Source organism: Hypanus sabinus, chromosome 2 (assembly GCF_030144855.1).
Source record: "Hypanus sabinus isolate sHypSab1 chromosome 2, sHypSab1.hap1, whole genome shotgun sequence".
Lineage (NCBI taxonomy): Eukaryota > Metazoa > Chordata > Chondrichthyes > Myliobatiformes > Dasyatidae > Hypanus > Hypanus sabinus.
The window spans coordinates 212167437-212186097 of NC_082707.1; the positions used below are offsets into that span (position 1 = coordinate 212167437).

Below are 18661 nucleotides of genomic sequence, written 5' to 3' on the forward strand. Positions count from 1 at the left end.
AGTGGACAGCCAGCGCCTCTTCCCCAGGACACCATTGCTCAGTACAAGAGGACATGGCTTTAAGGTAAGGGGAAGGAAATTCAAGGGCGATATCAGAGGAATGTTTTTCACTCAGAGAGTGGTTGGTGCGTGGAATGCACTGCCTGAGTCAGTGGTGAAGACAGATACACTAGTGAAGTTTAAGGGACTACTAGACAGGTATATGGAGGAATTTAAGGTTGGGGGGTTATATGGGAGGCAGGGTTTGAGGGTCGGCACAACATTGTGTGCTGAAGGGCCTGTAATGTGCTGTACTGTTCTATGTTCTATGCGCGCATGTTACTGCTGTCCTGGAAGTGGCTGTCAGTTTACTGGACGTGTGCACCCCTCTCCCCTCTGATGGCCCAGGACAGTTTAGCCCTTGCTGTTGTTAGGGCTGCCTTGTCGCCTGCTCTGAAGGCGGAGTCACAGGTCCTCAGCAGCGCACGCACCTCCACAGTTATCCATGGCTTCTGGTTAGCACGTTTAGTGATGGTCTTGGACAGAGTAACATCATCATTGCACTTGCTGATGTAGCTGGTCACTGATGCTGTGTACTTCTCTAAGTTGGTTGCAGCCATCAGTTGCAGCCTCCCTGAACATCTGCCAATCAGTGTGCTCTAAGCAGTCTTGAAGAGCAGAGATGGCTCCTGCTGGCCAGGTTTTCACCTGCTTCTGAACTGGTCTGGAGCGCCTGACAAGCAGTCTGTACGCTGGGATTAGCATAACAGCGATGTGGTCTGAGTAACCAACGTGGGGGCGGAGCTCCGCCCGATATGCGTTGGGTATGTTTGTGTGAACCAGGTCCAACACGTTCTCCCCCCTTGTTGCAAAGTCCACATACTGATGGAATTTGGGGAGCACTGACTTAAGGTTCGTGTGGTTAAAATTTCTGGCAACAATAAACAGTCCATCAAGGTGTACGTTCTGCAGTTCGTTAATAGCCCCGTACAGTTCACAGAGCGCCTCCTTAGCATTAGCGCTGAGGGGAATGTAGACACCGACTATGAGGACAGTGGTGAATTCCCGTGGTAAATAAAATGGTCTGCATCTAACAGCCACAAACTCCACTAGCGATGAGTAGTGTCTGGAAACCAGCACAGAGTTCTTGCAACATTCCGTATTGACGTAACCACACATGCCACCACCACAAGTCTTACCAGAGAGAGCTGCATCCCTGTCCATTCGAAACAAGGCAAGCCCGTCCAGCTGAATGGCAGCATCCGAAATTCCATCAGCGAGCCATGTCTCTATAAAAACGTATGCACAGCAGACTCTGTACTCACGCCAAGTATTTCATTGGAGTCAGATGTAGTCTGATTTATTGTCCAGGGAGCAGACATTGGAGAGCAGAATGGATGGGAGAGTCGGCCAACTAGGGTTTGCTTTTTGCCTGACACAGACCCCTGCCCGCTTGCCTCGCTTCCGCTTCCTCACACATTGCTTACGATGTCTCCATCTCCAGCCACCAGCATCAGGCAACTCCGAGGACTGTAGGCCCAATCTCCTCAGCAAGCCAAGGTCATGTAATTTAACCAGCAGATCTTCGTGAAGGTTTGTTTTTGGGCGATCTATGTATTGTAGTAGCATCTAGCAATGGTAAATAGTCACTCTGTTATCCATGTGCCCTAATCAAAAATTGTGTCTCAAACTTAAATTAGAAAATTAACTTAAAGTAACACCAGCTCTGAAAGGCTGCTGCTGCCATGCCGCGCCGTCTCATGGGAAAACATCTACATGCTGCAGAAAAGGTTGCCATGTTTTATGAAAACTATCTGTTTTTGAATGTACCATACACATCAAAGTCCAAAGGAATGTACTCTATGGTTAATTTACACCAACCAAAAAGTCTGGGGGCCTTATTGGATATCCAACAAAGTAAAATGTTCTTCCTCGCACAAAAAGTCAGAATGTTAAAAAGTTTTTTCTGATATGCATTAATAATATGACCGCTGGGTAAGCCTAAGAGAAAAGACACTGGGTCCAGTTCAAGCTCCATCTTCAGAATCTTTTCCATTTCATCCAAAATATCACTCCAGTATGCCTGAAGTTTGGAATGTCCAAAAACAGTGGGTGAAAGTTCCAGTATTTACCTTACATTTAGAACACTTTGGAGAAACCCCCGTCTTAAATTTCGAGAGATGATCAGGAGTCAGATGGGCTCTATGCAGAATTTTGAGTTGCAATGCTTTAGTTCTGTTACAAACTGAGATTTTCTTTGCATTATCGCAGATGTCTTCCCATGTTTCAGCTGTAATTTCTACTCCCAGCTCTTCCTCCCAGACCCTTCCCAGCTGCTCAACCTCTCCACAAGAACATTCCCACAGGATGCTCTAAAAAGTACTAATGGAGACTTCACCCTTAGAACAAAACACCCTCTTTTCTATGTCAGAACTATAGAAATCAGTTAACAATAATGTTTTATTCTGCATATAATCTTTTACCTGAAAGAAACAAAAAAGATCCTTGTTGGGTATGTTAAATTTCTGTACTATTTGACTAAAAGGCATCATCGTTCTTTCATCAAACAAATCTAGATGAAAAGTACCCTTAGAAATCCAAAGTTTAAATCCAGAATCCATTATACCAGGCTGAAAATCTGGACTGCTGGTTATTGGAGTGAAGGGTGATATTTTCACTGCGTTGCCCTCAATTTGTCGCACCACCCTCCAAGCCCTGACTGTATTAATTGTTATTGGATTGCGACAATATAACTGGAATATACTTTTGTTGTGCACCATGAAAACTCTCTTTGAAGGTCTTCCACTGTTCCTCAACCATCCCACCATATAGCCTGTGTTGCCAGTCTACACTAGCCAATTCCTTCCTCATCCCATTGTAGTCTACATTGTTTAGGCATAGTACTGTAGTGGTGTGCTACACGCAGCACTAAAATAACGACATGGAGTTGGTAAACTGCAGTCAAAGATAATTTTTATTCGAACTTCACAGCCTTGCTTTAAAGCCTCCCTCATCCCGCCCTCCCCAGGCGCGGATGCTCCAAGAGACACATACTCACAAACCCCTGCAGGCTTTTCTCCCTTTGTTGCGGACCTGGCCTTTGTGCCTGCACGCTGGCTATTTGTGAGCCAGTTCGAGTGTGCTAGGAAGTGAGTCACCACATAACCACCCCCCACCCCCAGAACCGGCGATACACCCCCCAATGTCCACAGTCTGGGCCGGACCCTGTTTGGGAGGTCGGCCTCTGCGCCATGGTGCTGGAAACTTGACTAGTTGCGCCAGGTCCACGTGGGCCGGTTTGAGTTGGTCCACCATGAAAACCTCTTCTCTCCCCCCCAGCGTCCAGCACAAACGTGGACCCATTGTTCCGGAGCACCATAAACGGCCCCTCGTAGGGCCGTTGCAGCGGTGGCCGATGCCCGCCCCTTTGTACAAACACAAACTTACAGTTCTGCAGGTCTTTGGGTACGCAGGTCGGGTTCTGCCCATGCTGCGAAGTGGGTATGGGGGCCAGGTCACCGAGCCTCTCGCGGAGTCTGCCCAGGACTGCTGCGGGTGCTTCCTCTTGCCCCCTTGGGGCTGGTATGAACTCCCCGGGGGCGACCAGGGGTGTGCCGTACACCAACTCGGCCGATGAGGCATGCAGATCGTCTTTGGGCGCCGTGCGGATGCCGAATAGGACCCAGGGAAGCTCGTCCGCCCAGTTAGCTCCTCGCAGGTGGGCCATGAGAGCCGACTTTAGGTGACGGTGGAAACGCTCCACTAGTCCGTTCGACTATGGGTGGTAGGCAGTGGTGTGGTGCAGCTGAGTCCACAAAAGGCTGGCCATAGCTGACCACAGGCTGGAGGTGAACTGAGCGCCTCTGTCGGAGGTAATGTGGGCCAGTACACCAAAGCGGGACACCCAGGTGGCGATCAGTGCCCGGGCGCAAGATTGGGAGGTGGTGTCGGTGAGTGGGATCGCCTCTGGCCATCTTGTGAACCGGTCCACGATAGTCAGGAGGTGCCATGCGACATTGGCAGGGGTGAGGCCTCACCTTGAGAGTATTGTGAACAATTTTAGACTTCTTATCTAAGAAAAGATGTGCTGATATTGGACAGGATGCAGAAGAGATTCACAAGGATGATTCTGGGATTAAAGGATTATCAAATGTGAACTTTTGATGGCACTGGGCCTGTACTCATTGGAATTTAGAAGAATGGGGGGGGGGAATCTCATTGAAACCTTTCAAACGCTGAAAGGCTTAGAGCACATATGGAATGGATGTTGCCCATGGTAGGGAGTCTCAGAAAAGAGGGCACTTCATTTAAAAGAGAGTTACAGTGAAGTGGTTCCTGAAGACTGGAAATTGCAAATGTTACTCCACTCCCCAAGAAGGGAGAGAAATAGAAGAAAGGAAACGGCAGGCCAGTTAGTCTGATCTCAGTGATTGAAAAAATGTTGGAGTTGATTATTAAGGATGAGATCTCAAGGTACTTGGAGGCACATGATAAAATGGGCTGTAGTCAGCATGGTTTCTTCAAAGGAAAACCTTGCATGACAAATCTGTTTTTGAAGAAATAACAAGTAGGATAGACGAAGGAGAATCGGTTGATGTTGTGTACTTGGATTTTCAGATTGTCTTTGACAAGGTTATGGTATTACAAGATAGATTTTTTTTAATTTTATTTTTATTTGGATCAGGTATTCACAAGGATTACATAAACTTTTTTTACATATAAAGCCTTTTCTATTTTTATATATGTATAAATCTATATATATTTATACATTCACAAGTACACACTGAGATGATATAAAAAAAATTAGGCACTTAAATAGATATTTATGTGGAATTGTAATTCCACACTATTAAACTAAATAATAATTGTTGTTAAAATTTAGTAATAGTAGTGGTTGTATAATAATTTCCATGTATCTTCTCGTCCATTTCTTTCTTGTCCAAATTAATGTGAGTAACCCTATGTAAATTCCATTGTATGTGTTTGTATCTTAACACGTTCATTTTTGCTGCTACCTATAAACATACAATTCTTGTGTACTTATTTACTTCAAATTATCTTTTTTTTCCCAAATCTTTTCCTTTACTTGTCTTAATTCCACATTTTCCAGAAATAAAACAGTAAACATTCAAACCAAGGGAGCTTATGTTAACACTATTAACGTGTTGATGAGAAAAGCAGTTTGAACCATTGGGAGAATCATCTAAAGTCTGCTCTCATTGCGGTTATAAATTCAATCCATTTATTCCAAATTTGATAAAATTTTTCTTTTGGAATTCTCAGGGAATAAGTCATCTTTTCCATTTTAAATATTTCCAAAATAATTTCATGCCAGTCTTCTAAAGTAGGTGATACTGGATTTAGCCACTTTCTGGTGATTGATTTCTTACTTGCCCGCTAAAAGGGTCTGCAGCAACTTTATATCTTTCTTCTGTTCCAAAAACAATATATGCCCTAAATAGAGAGTCACAAAGTCCAGAGGAATCTGTATCTTAGGGTTAGGGTTAGGGTCCGTATCTTAAATACCTTAACTAATGTTCTGTGAAACCTTTCCAATATAAACGTAATTTAGGGCAATCCCAAAAAATATGGAAATAATTTGCCTCCTTGGAGCCACATCTTCTCCAACATGCCACGTTTGTGTCTTTATATTTTTCCTGGAATGGGGTCTTGAAGTATCTTATAATATTTTTCAAGCAGTGTTCTCTCCAAACCAAAGAATTAGTTGAAGACCACTGAAAGCTCGTTATTTTCCCCCAAACCTCCTCTGAAAGTACCAACCCCACTTCTTTTCCCACTTCTCTTTTACATACAATGTGTTTTCATTTTTGGCATGAGAAAGGGCATTATGTAATCGAGAAATTGATTTACTTGGTATTAAGCTGTAAGCCAAATTCAAAATCTTGAAAATTTCTAATTCTGCTGTTGATAAGTCCGTACATCTACAACTCTGGTTAAAGTAGTGTCATACTTGAAGGTACCTAAAAAAAAAGTCATTGTGTTCTATACCGTGTTTGTCCTGCAGGGATTGAAAACTTTGTAATGCACTTTTATGTGTGAATGAGAGGTAGGTTGTAAGACCTTTCTTTATCCATAGTTCAAATCTTATATCTCCTCTGCTGGGAAAGAATTCGGTATCAGCAGCACACTATCTAAAAAAGTTTTAACGTTGTAAATTCCACACCTTCTGCCATGTTTTCAGTGTGAGATTTATACGGCTGTTTTTAATCTTTTCCAATTGGGCCATCGATCCTTTTTCCGCAATTGAGTCCTGTAGAGGAAAACTGTCAATTAATCCAAATTCTATTTCCTTCCATCTAGCCTTGTATTCCCCATTACACCAATATAACAGAGGAGTTATCTGTGAACCATAAAAGTAATTTGTCAAGCAAGGAAGTGCCATACCTCCTCTTTCCTTTCCTAACTGTAAGGTGTTAAATCGGATTCTAGGTTTCTTTCCTTGCCAAATAAAGCCATTCCCTAAATTGATTATTGTCTACCTCCACAGGTGAATTCCGGAAAAAGTAAAGTAACCAAGCGAGAATATTCATTTTTATGATATTTATCCTTGAATTTAAACTTAAAAGGGGATAATAAACTTTCTTGAAAGCTGAATCTTTCGAACACTTTATATAGGAATTCCCATCTCATCCCACTACTATTATCTCCGTCCCGTTCTTAGTAACCTGTTGTACTCTGTGTAAAGCTCTCCTTATGTTGTCCTGAATTTGTCTTTGCTGAATGAATCCAGTTTGGTCTGAGGCTATGTCCACACTAGACCGGATAATTTCGCAAATGTCGGTTTCGTGTAAAAATGATAGGCATCCACACTAATCGTTTTTTTGAAAATACTTCTGTCCACATTAAAACGGATATTTAGGTGAATCTCCTACTGCGCGTGTGCAGGACACATCTACCGAAAACAAGCGACATGTTTGGTGTTGAATTTCACCGTGAAAGACTTGGTGCGCGTTTGTTCAGTTACAGACTAGAAAAACTTAAATGACGGACAGCTGTTGGCTCTCACACAGGAGGACTTAAAATAAAAAAAACAAATACTGGAGCGTATGGAGGCAACCGACAGGAAGTTCACAGACAGTATGACCCGGCTGATGACGAACATTGAAATACTGACTAACTCTGTTGCATTAATAAAGCCCCTTGTTAAATGTATAAACATGTCTGCATCAGTATTATCTTGTATTTGCATACAATGTTACATTAGGCTGTTACACATCTATTGTCAGAGAAATACTTACATAAATAGGTAAACCACCTTCATACACGCAAGGACAGAAAACAGGGTAAAGTGAGTATACTTATTTATTCAATAAGTTATGGGTCAAAGTATTTGGTGAGTACATTTCTAACACTTCTGGCTTCAGTCTTGTTGCTGTCTGTTCTGAAATTGTTAGGTTGCGCTCAAGAAAACAGTGAAATGGTGCACTGCCGTCACCATCTGTTCCAACACGTAATGACAATGTTTTCAAATTTCTCTGGTTACCCTGTCCACATTGCTCTGCCCAAGTGGCATTATCAAAATTGCACACTCTGGAGAGTGTTTCTGAAAATTTCCATTTTTGGGGGACGCCATTTTAGTGTGGACAGAGAGTAAAAACAAAGAGAAAAAGCTTTGGTTATGGATTTATCCAGTTTAGTGTGGACGTAGCCTAAGTGGATGAAGCCAGGTAGAAGCTTTTCCAGTCTACGAGCTAATATAGATGTAAATATTTGTAATCCAAATTAAGAACACTAACTGGCCGATAATTACCGCATTCTAGTTTATCTTTACCCTCTTTAGGAATAACTGAGATGATCGCCTCTCTCCAAGAAGGTGGAATTTCTCCTCTCTAAGATCCAATTAAAGGTGTTAAGTAATAATGGAGCTAACTGTGACTTCAGCGATTTGTACCACTCTGAGGTAACCCATCAGACCCTGAAGACTTTCTGGCCTTTAATCTAGAGGTGGCCAGGTTCAGTATTTTGGCAGTTACTGGTTCTAATAAACATTCATTTTGTAAATTTGTGAGCTTGGGTAATTCTAAAGAATTCAGGAAAGTGTCTACATGGGTCTCATTGGAGGCCCGGGGTTGAGAGTACAGCTCTCGATAATATGTTTCAAAACTCTCTTGAATTTTCCCTATTGTACTCTCAACAAGCTTTGTTTTTAGATTCTTTATTTTATGAATTGTATTGCCTGCTTGTTGTTTACATAACTTATATGCTAATAATCTAGCTGATTTACCTCCTACTTCATAATTCTTTTGTCTCAGGTAAATAAAATTTCTTTGTTTGATCAATTTCACTTTGCAATTTCTTAATTTCCTGTTTTAAATTAGAATTTTTTTTTCATATAAGTGGTAATGGAAATAATTTTCCTCAGTACAGCTTTCCCATAAAATCATTGGTGATGTTTCTCCCATGTCATTAAGGTCTAGGTATTCTTTAATTTCTCCCCTTATTCTCTCCATTACTATCTGGTTATTGAGTATATGTGAATTTAACCTCCATAGTGTTTTCCTCATTTTCCTTTCCAGAATTAGAGACATACAGACTGGGCTATGATCCAACAGATCAATTGTTGCAATGTTGCATTCTTTTATTCTGAATCTATCTATCTTAAATATAAAAAATAGTCTATCCTTGAATGAGGGAATGAGTAATGTGTATAGTCTCTACTAGTGGGGTGTAATTCCCTCCACACATCTACTATTCCCAATTCCTCCATCAGTGATTTCACTTTCCTAGTTAGAGGTTTATTCTGAATAACTGTTCCTGAAAAATCTAATACAGGGTTTAATCTAACATTAAAATCCTCTCTGCAAATTACCACTTCTTGAGAGCTGGCCATTAGGTCAAAAATGTGACTATTCACAAAAAGAATGACCATTCACTACCTGGTGGAGCATAAAATTCAGAAATGTTATTTCAGTACCTTCTATTATTCCTGTAATCTTGACAAATCGTCCATCCTTGCCTTTAATCTCTGAAATATGTTCATAGTTAAGAGCACTTGATATTAAAATAGCTACTCCTCTTTTGTGGCTCAGTTTATATGATGAATAAGATAATGTTTAAAGCCCATTCTCTTTAATTTTGCATGTTCAGATTGGCTCTTGTGAGTTTCCTGAAAGAAAGCTATTTGTGCCCTCTCTTCTTTCAATTTAGACATAACCTTATTTCTCTTAATTGGATTCAAAACCCCATTAACATTATAGGAAATTATTTTTACCGGTTCAATTTGCATTTTTCTCTAGTAGAAAAGAAAACACTCCCCTTTTCCAAGCAAACAGTAAGCAATCCCTTTTCAACAGTGCACCAAAACACAAAACCAAACCCTGGGCATTTTTGAACATAGAACATTTGAGAAATTTCCCCGACTTCCAACAGTGAGGCCTGAGCACCGACCTGCCTCAGTTCAGAGGGAGAACCTGTATCTCCAGCCTGTGCTAGAGGGCCCTCTGCAATGTGAACAGTCATAGAGAATTCTCTCCTTTTCTTGTCTTGACCATATTGCTATCATTCAAGTTATTCCATCTAGTTTATTTTCAGTTACCAATTTTAATTTTACCTTTAAGTCTGATTTACTCTTATCAGTCATTTCTCTTAATTAAACTATACTCTCTGTACATTCGCATCTGAATGCGTAGCTTTTCCTTGTAGCTTGACACTCTGGTTCAAGTGGAGCATCCTCGCCGCATTGGCTACCATGACTTCTGCCATATCCTCTCCAGTAGTGACTCCAGTTAGGTGATAACTTTTATGGTCCGCAGTCCCCGGTCCGACGTTGCCTCCTCCACTATAGCGTAGGTTTTTGTCCCTTCGTCATAAAAAACTCTTAGCCGAGCTGGGTACAGGATCTAGAATCTGATATTGTTTTCCTTCAGGACCCTCCATGTTTTCGCATATTCCTTCCATCTGGCAAGGAACCCCGGAGCATAATCGTGGTCGAAGCTGATTTTACAGTTGCTCCACATAAAGCCTTTCTTTTGCCATGCCAGTTTAAGCACTTCTTCCTTCGTTCTGTAACTGAGCAATCTGACTAGAATCAATTTGGGCTGGGCTCCTGCCGGAGGCTGCAGTGCTAACATGCGGTGGGCCCTTTGTATCTGTAGGTCTTTTGCAACTGGTATATCAAGGTTCTGTCTAAGCAGTTTCTCCACGAAGGGAATCATCAATACCTTCAGCTCCTTCAGGAACTCCGTATATCCTCACATTTTCCCTTCTTGAGCGACCTTCTTGGTCTGTTAGCTTTAGCATTTCTGCTGTCACTTCCTCTGCATTTTGCAGCCTCTCCTCAGTCCCTACAATCCTCGCTTCAGCTTCATCTAGCCTCTAATTAGTTTTTGCTATCTCTCCTTTAATATCTTCCAGCTGTTTATTTATATCTTGTCAGAAATCATGAATCTCTCTGAAAATCAAAGTCAGGTTTTACTGATTCCTCCTCATGATCTCCTTCCTGGCTAGCCATGGAGAAGCTAAGCCCCTCATCTTGCTGTGTCTCATTGTTTTTATCAGCTTTCTGAATGGGCTTTTTATTCTTGTATTTAGACAACATCTTTGCCCCTTTTATTGATATAGTTATACAATACTAAATAATTGTCTAATTTTGACTTTGGGGCAGTTTACATTCTTTTTTGTCGTGAGACTTTTCCCTACGCCGTCATTCCCTTGGCGACCCAGAAGTCCTCTGGTATTACAAGATAGATTCAGTCATGGGTAAAGCAGAGGCTGATTGGCAGGAGGCAAAGAGTGGGAATAAAAGGATGCTTTTCTGGCTGGCTGCCAGTGACTAGGTCACAGGAGTCAGTGTTGGAACCAATTCCTTTTACGTAATGTGGTGGAATTGATAGCTATGTTGCAAAGTTTGCAGATGATATGAAGGTAAGTGGAGAGGAAGGTAATTTTGAGGAAGTAGAGAGGCTACAAGACAGAGTAGGAGGATGTGCAAAGAAATTGCAAATGGAATACAGTGATGGGAAGTGTATGGTCATGCACTTTGGTGGAAGAAATGAAAGGGTTGATCATTTTCTCAGTGGAGAGAGAGAAAATAGAAAAAAATGAGGTACATAGGAACTTGGGAGTCCTTGTGCAGGGTTTCCAAAGGGTTAATTTGGAGATGAGAACGGCAAATGCAATGTTTGCATTCATTTCAAGAGGACTAGAGTATAAAAGCAATGATTTAATGTTGAAACTTTATAAAGCAGTGCTGAGGTCTCACTTGGAGTTTTGTGAAGAGTTTAGGCCCCTTAGAAAGGTTGTGCTGAAACTGGAGAGAGTTCAGAGGAGGTTCAGGAAAATGTGGGAAATGTTCAGGGGATATTTGACAATAGACAATAGGTGCAGAAGTAGACCATTCGGCCCATCAAACCTGCACCACCATTCTGAGATCATGGCTGATCATCTACTATCAATACCTGGTTTGTGCCTTGTCCCCTTATCCCTTGATTTCCCTATCCATAAGATACCTACCTAGCTCCTTCTTGAAAGCATCCAGAGAATTGGCCTCCACTGCCTTCTGAGGCAGTGCATTCCAGACCCCCACAACTCTCTGGGAGAAGAAGTTTTTCCTTAACTCTGTTCTAAATGACCTACCCCTTATTCTTAAACCATGCCCTCTGGTACTGGACTCTCCCAGCATCTGGAACATATTTCCTCCCTCTATCTTGTCCAATCCCTTAATAATCTTATATGTTTCAATCAGATCCCCTCTCAATCTCCTTAATTCCAGTGTGTACAAGCCCAGTCTCTCTAACCTCTCTGCGTAAGACAGTCCGGACATCCCAGGAATTAACCTTGTGAATCCACACTGCACTTCCTCTACAGTCAGTATGTCCTTCCTTAACCCTGGAGACCAAAACTGTACACAATACTCCAGCAGAGGTCTCACCAGGGCCCTGTACAAATGCAAAAGGATTTCCTTGCTCTTGTACTCAATTCCCTTTGTAATATAGGCCAACATTCCATTAGTCTTCTTCACTGCCTGCTGCATTTGCTCATTCACCTTCAGTGACTGATGAACAAGGACTCCGAGATCTCTTTGTATTTCTCCCTTACCTAACTCTACACCATTCAGAAAATAATCTGCCTTCCTGTTCTTACTCCCAAAGTGGATAACCTCACACTTATTCACATTAAACGTCATCTGCCAAGTATCTGCCCACTCACCCAGCCTATCCAAGTCACCCTGAATTCTCCTAACATCCTCATCACATGTCACACTGCCACCCAGCTTAGTATCATCAGCAAACTTGCTGATGTTATTCTCAATGCCTTCATCTAAATCGTTGATGTAAATCGTAAACAGCTGTGGTCCCAATACCGAGCCCTGTGGCACCCCACTAGTCACCTCCTGCCATTTCGAGAAACCCCCGTTCACCGTTACCCTTTGCTTTCTATCTGCCAACCAGTTTTCTATCCATGTCAAGATCTTCTTCCCAATGCCATGAGCTCTGATTTTACTCACCAATCTCCTATATGAGACCTTATCAAATGCCTTCTGAAAATCAAGGTACACTACATCCACTGGATCTCCCTTGTCTAACTTCCTGGTTACATCCTCAAAAAACTCCAATAGATGAGTCAAACTTGATTGGCCCTTGGTAAATCCATGCTGGCTCGGCCCAATCCTATCACTGCTATCTAGATATGCCACTATTTCATCTTTAATAATGGACTCTAGCATCTTCCCCACTACTGATGTTAGGCTGACAGGACGATAGTTCTCTGTTTTCTCCCTCCCTCCTTTCTTAAAAAGTGGGATAACATTAGCCATTCTCCAATCCTCAGGAACTGATCCTGAATCTAAGGAACATTGGAAGATGATTACCAATGCATCCGCAATTTCCAGAGCCTACCTCCTTTAGTACCCTAGGATGCAGACCATCTGGACCTGGGGATTTGTCAGCCTTTTCAGTCCCATCAGTCTAGTTATCACCGTTTCCTTCCGAATGTCAGTCTGTTTCATTTCCTCTGTTACCCTATGTCCTTGGCCCATCCATACATCTGGGAGATTGCTTGTGTCTTCCCTAGTGAAGACAGATCTAAAGTACTTATTAAATTCTTCTGCCATTTCTCTGTTTCCCATAACAATTTCACCCAATTCATTCTTCAAGGGCCCAACATTGTTCTTAACCATCTTCTTTCTCTTCACATACCTAAAAAAGCTTTTGCTATCCTCCTTTATATTCCTGGCTAGCTTGCATTCGTACCTCATTTTTTCTCCCCATATTGCCTTTTTAGTTAAGTTCTGTTGTTCCTTAAAAATTTCCCAATCATCTGTCCTCCCACTCACCTTAGCTCTGTCATATTTCCTTTTTTTTTTCAATGCTATACAATCCCTGACTTCCTTTGTCAACCACTGTGGCCCCTTTCCCCCTTTTGAATCCTTCCTTCTCCGGGGGATGAACTGATTTTGCACCTTGTGCATTATTCCCAAGAATACCTGCCATTGCTGTTCCACTGTCTTTTCTGCTAGGATATCCATCCAGTTAACTTTGGCCAGCTCCTCCCTCATGGCTCCATAGTCTCCTTTGTTCAACTGCAACACTGACACCTCCGATCTGCCCTTATCCTTCTCAAATTGTAGATAAAAACATCATATCATGGTCACTACCTCCTAATGGCTCCTTTACTTCAAGATCACTTATCAAATCCTGTTCATTACACAACACTAAATCCAGAATAGCCTTGTCCCTGGTCAGCTCTCGTACAAGCTGTTCCAAGAATGCATCCCATAGGCACTCTACAAACTCCCTATCCTGGGGTCCAGCACCAACCTGATTCTCCCAGTTCACCTGCAAGTTGAAATCCCCCATAACCACTGCGTCATTACCTTTGCCACATGCCAATGTTAACTCTCTATTCAACTTGCACCCAATATCCATGCTACTGTTTGGTGGCCTGTAGACAACACCCATTAGGGTCTTTTTGCCCTTACTGTTCCTCAGTTCTATCCACGCAGACTCTACTTCTCCTGATCCTATGTCCCCCCCTTGCAAAGGACTGAATCTCATTCCTCACCAACAGGGGCACCCCACCCCCTCTGCCCACATTTCTGTCCCTACGATAGCACATACACCCTTGTACATTCATTTCCCAGGTCTGATCTCCCTGCAGCCATGTCTCCGTTATCCCAACAACATCATAGTTACCCATTCACACCTGAGCTTTAAGCTCATCCGTCTTATTTCTGACACTTTGTGCATTCAGATATAGAATTTTTAGCCCATTTCTCCTCTCTCTGTTTAAATCGCTGCCTATTGTGCTTAACCTAGCTCCCCAAACTCCCATCGGGCTATAAGCCCCTTGAATTTTATTGTCCTTCCTAAATTTACTTATTCTTTCTGCACATTTAACTCCCATGTTCCGTCAGACCATCCGTCTGTACATGTGTCCTCCTTATCACTTGTTCCGCCTCACCTTTCTCTACTACACACTTAATATTCTGGAACCGTGTAGTCCCCACCTGTCCTTTATTCTTCATCTCGCTATCCTCTCTCACATTCTGTTTCCCTGCCCCCTGCAAATTTAGTTTAAACTCCCCTGAGCAGCACTAGCAAACTTTCCTGCAAGAATGTTAGTACCACTCCAGTTCAGGTGTAAACCGAACCGTCGGAACAGATCCCACCTTTCCTGGAACAAAGCCCAATTATCTAAAAACCTATAGCCCTCCCTCCTGCACCATCCTCTCAGCCACGTATTAATCTGTATAATCCTTCTGTTCCTTGCTTCACTCACACATGGCACAGGTAGCAATCCTGAGATTGTTACCCTGGAGGTCCTGCCCTTCAGCTTCGCACCTAACTCCCTGAACACACTACGCAGGACCTCCTCACTCATCCTACCCACATCATTGGTCCCTACATGGACCACAACATCTGGGTTCTTGCCCTCCCTCTTGAGAATAACCTGCACCTGATCTGAGATGTCCCAGACCCCGGCACCAGGAATGCAACATACCATCCGAGACTCCCGATCTTCCCCACAAAATCTCCTATCTGCCCCCCTGACTATAGAATCCCCTATCACTACCACTCTCTTCTCTTCCTTCCTCCCCTTCCTAGTCGAGGGTCCAACCTCAGTGTCAGAGACAGGACCACTGCAACTTGTTACTGGTAGGTCATCCCCACCAACAGTATCCAAAACGGGATACTTAATTGTTGATGGGAACGACCACAGGGGTGCTCTGCTCTCTCTGTCTGCTCCCCCTGCCTGTCATGACTGCCACCCATTTGCCTACCTCCTGTCTTTTCGGTGTGACTACCTCCCAATAACTCTTATCTATCTCTGTCTCTGCCTCCCGAATGATCCATAGTTCATCTAGCTCCTGCTCCAATTCCCTAACTCGGTCTGATAGGAGCTGCAGCTGGATGCACCTTTTGCATGTGTGGTCATCAGGGACAACTGTGTTGACTCTGACCTCCCACATACTGCATACGGAGCACACCACTGCTCTAACTGTCTCCCCCATTACCTGATCCCAGATTAGTCAGAATAAGTGAAAAAAGAACCTACCGACCTCACCTTTTTTACCTCAGCAAGCACATACTCAGGCTCACTGATTTCCTCTCACCGAAGTCCCCTTGCGCCGAAGCCCACTGAGCCAAAGCCCAGCACTCCTTGCTCCCGCTCTGCTGCCTGCTGCTAGAAGTGGGCCTCTTTTTAAACTCCGCGCTCACCACTGATGTCACCCGCGACAGCGCAGTTTTACCTTCCTCCTCAGGTACTGTCCAGGTAGGTCCGACGGTCTCGGCCTACCTGCAATGGCTGATCCTTCGATCCTCTGATCTCCAGTCGTCTGTCAACCTCGAGCACTCCTTGCTCCCGCTCTACTGCCCACTCCTAAAAGTGGGCCTCTTTTTAAACTCTTTTTAAAAATAGAGGGCTATGGGTAAGCCTAGTAATTTCTAAGGTAGGGACATATTAGACACAACTTTGTGGGCCAAAGGGCCTGTATTGTGCTGTAGGTTTTCTGTGTTTCTATGAAAATGTTTCTAGGAATGAATGGTTTGGCGCATGAAGAGCATTTGATGACTCTGGGTTTATATTCATTAGAATTCGCAGTGGTGTCTGAAAAGAGGATGCTGTCGAAGTTGCATGCCATCTTGGACAATGACTCCCATCCACTCCATAATGTACTGATTAGGCACAGGAGTACATTCAGCCAGAGACTCATTCCACCAAGATGTAACACTGAGCATCATAGGAAGTCATTCCTACCTGTGGCCATCAAACTTTTCAACTCCTCTCGCGGAGTGTCAGACACCTTGAGCCAATAGGCTGGTCCTGGACTTATTTCCACTTGGCATTATTAACTTATTATTATTTAATTATTTTTGGTTTTTATATTGCTATATTTCTTCACTATTCTTGGTGCGGCTGTAATGAAACCCAGTTTCCCTCGGGATCAATAAGTATGTCTGTCTGTCTGTAATTCAGAAGAATGAGGGGTTACCTTATTGAAAGCTGTTGAATGGTAGAGGCTTTTGATAGAGTGGTTATGTAAAAGATGTTTTCTATGGTGGGAGAGTCTAAGACCAGAGGACACAGCCTCAGAATAGAGGGTTATCCATTTGGAACGGAGATAAGGAGGAATTTCTTTTGCTAGTGAGTGGTGAATCTGTGGAATTCTTTGCCACAGGCAGCTGTGAGGCGAAGTCTTTATGTATATTTGAGGCAGAAGTTGAATAGATACTTGATTGGTCAAAGCATGAAGGGATACAGGGAGTAAGTAGGTGATTGGGGCTGAGAGGAAAATTGGATCAATCATGATGAAATGGTGGAGCAGACTCAGTGGGCCAAATGGCCTCATACTGCTCTGCTCTTTTATGGTCTTTTGGTATACATGTTTATGGTTTAATGAAAATGAACTTGATGAGCTTCACTCCCTCTGAGCATGAATAAAGTAATGGGAGTTTCTAATTTTTTCAAATAAATGATAAATTGTTTCCAGGTGCTGAATTGCCATATACCTCATGGTCAGAAGATTTTTGAAGAGCTGATAGGTGTTGAGTGTGCCAGAGTGAATGAAGAAGAGAAACAGCTGGAAGATTTGCGATATCGATGGATTTTGTATAAGACAAAGCTCAGCGAAGCAGGTGACCTCCTGGTATGTCCTGTGGCTTAAATCGCATCCAAATACTTCAAAAGCTGTCACTGTTTTGATTTCTGTGTACTTGACTGGACACTTGACCCTTTTGTGCAACTGGTGACTTAAAGCTTTTGTTGTCAAACTCCATTCCCGGAGTTGAATAACTTGATTCTTTCTTGGAGGTTGAGTATCCAGTGTTCAAGGCTAATGTCTATTTGTATCTCTCTGCCATCTTGGTGCCCTGCATAGGTAAATTGTTTGACATCCAACTGTGGTTACCATAACATCAGCATTTCAAAGATGAAATGTATTGTCCTTGGTTTCTTCTTCAACTCCCACTCTGTGACTCATATGCACCAGCATATCAGTGTGCCTAGTGTGAAAGCTACTATAAAACAGCACAGCACAAAAATCCTTCTGACCACCATATTATGTTGAGCCAATTAAATATGTAACAACTAATCCCTTTTGCCTACACAATGTCCATGCACTTCCATTTCTTATACATTCATTTGCCTAATTGAGAGCCTTTTAAATACCTCTGGTGTATTCACCTCCACCACCGTCCCTGGCAGTGCCTTCCAGATGCCCCCACCACTCTGTGTATATGATGAAATAGCCATGTACATCTCCATTAGATCATCAAGACCAAAGATATAAGACCAGAATTAGGCCATTTGGCCCTTCGAGTCTGCTCCGCCTTTTCATTGTGGCTGATCCATTTTTCCTCTCAGCCCCCGTCTCCTGCCTTCTCCCTGTATTACTTCATGCTCTGACCAATCAAGAATCTATCATGGTTTTGTTTCTGCCGTCATCAACGATGCCCTTACCCGCATCTCCTCCATTTCCCGCACTTCAGCCCTCACCCCATCCTCCCGTCACCACAACAGGGACCGTGATCCCCTTGTCCTCACCTATAATCCCACCACCCTCCGGATCCAGCATATTATCCTCTGCAACTTCCGCCATCTTCAACAGGACCCCACCGCTAAGCACATCTTTCCCTCTCTACCCCTCTCTGCTTTTCGCAGGGATTGTTCCCTCTGCGACTGCCTGGTCCACACGTCCCTCCCCACAGATCTCCCACCTGGTACTTATCCCTGCAAGCTTAAGTGCTACACCTGTCCCTACACCTTCTCTCTTACCACCATTCAGGGCCCCAAACAGTGCTTTCAGGTGAGGCAACACTTGTGTTTCTGTTGGGGTAATCTATTGCATCCAGTCCTCCCGGTGCGGCCTCCTCTACATCAGCGAGACCAGACGCAGATTGGGGGACGGCTTCATCAAACACCTACGCTCCGTCCGCCACAACAGACAGGACCTCCCAGTTGCCACCCACTTCAACTCTGCTTCACATTCCCATTCAGATATATCCATACATGGCCTCCTCTACTGCCATGATGAGGCCAAACTCAGGTTGGAGGAGCAACACCTCATACACCGTCTGGGTAGTCTCCAGCCCCTTGGGATAAACATTGAATTCTCCAACTTCCGGTAATTCCCTCCCTCTCCCTTCCACCATCCCACTTTCACTCTGTCTACTCTTCTAGCTGCCTATCACCTCTCTCATGATTCTGCCACCTTCTACTA

At 43.3% G+C, this 18661-nt stretch overlaps 1 protein-coding gene across 2 annotated transcripts in view; it reads left to right on the forward strand.

The window, feature by feature from the left end:
* Positions 1-18661, forward strand: part of syne3 (spectrin repeat containing, nuclear envelope family member 3) — a 158640-nt gene that overhangs the window by 123652 nt on the left and 16327 nt on the right. Inside the window, exon 11 of one of the 2 annotated variants that reach the window (XM_059963136.1) lies at positions 7781-13248. In XM_059963136.1, the coding sequence (XP_059819119.1) occupies positions 7781-7786 (6 nt within the window). In that variant the 3' untranslated portion in view covers positions 7787-13248. Of the gene's footprint in view, positions 1-7780; positions 13249-16933; positions 17090-18661 lie in introns of those variants that run through there. The other variant, XM_059963121.1, reaches the window with a different exon arrangement.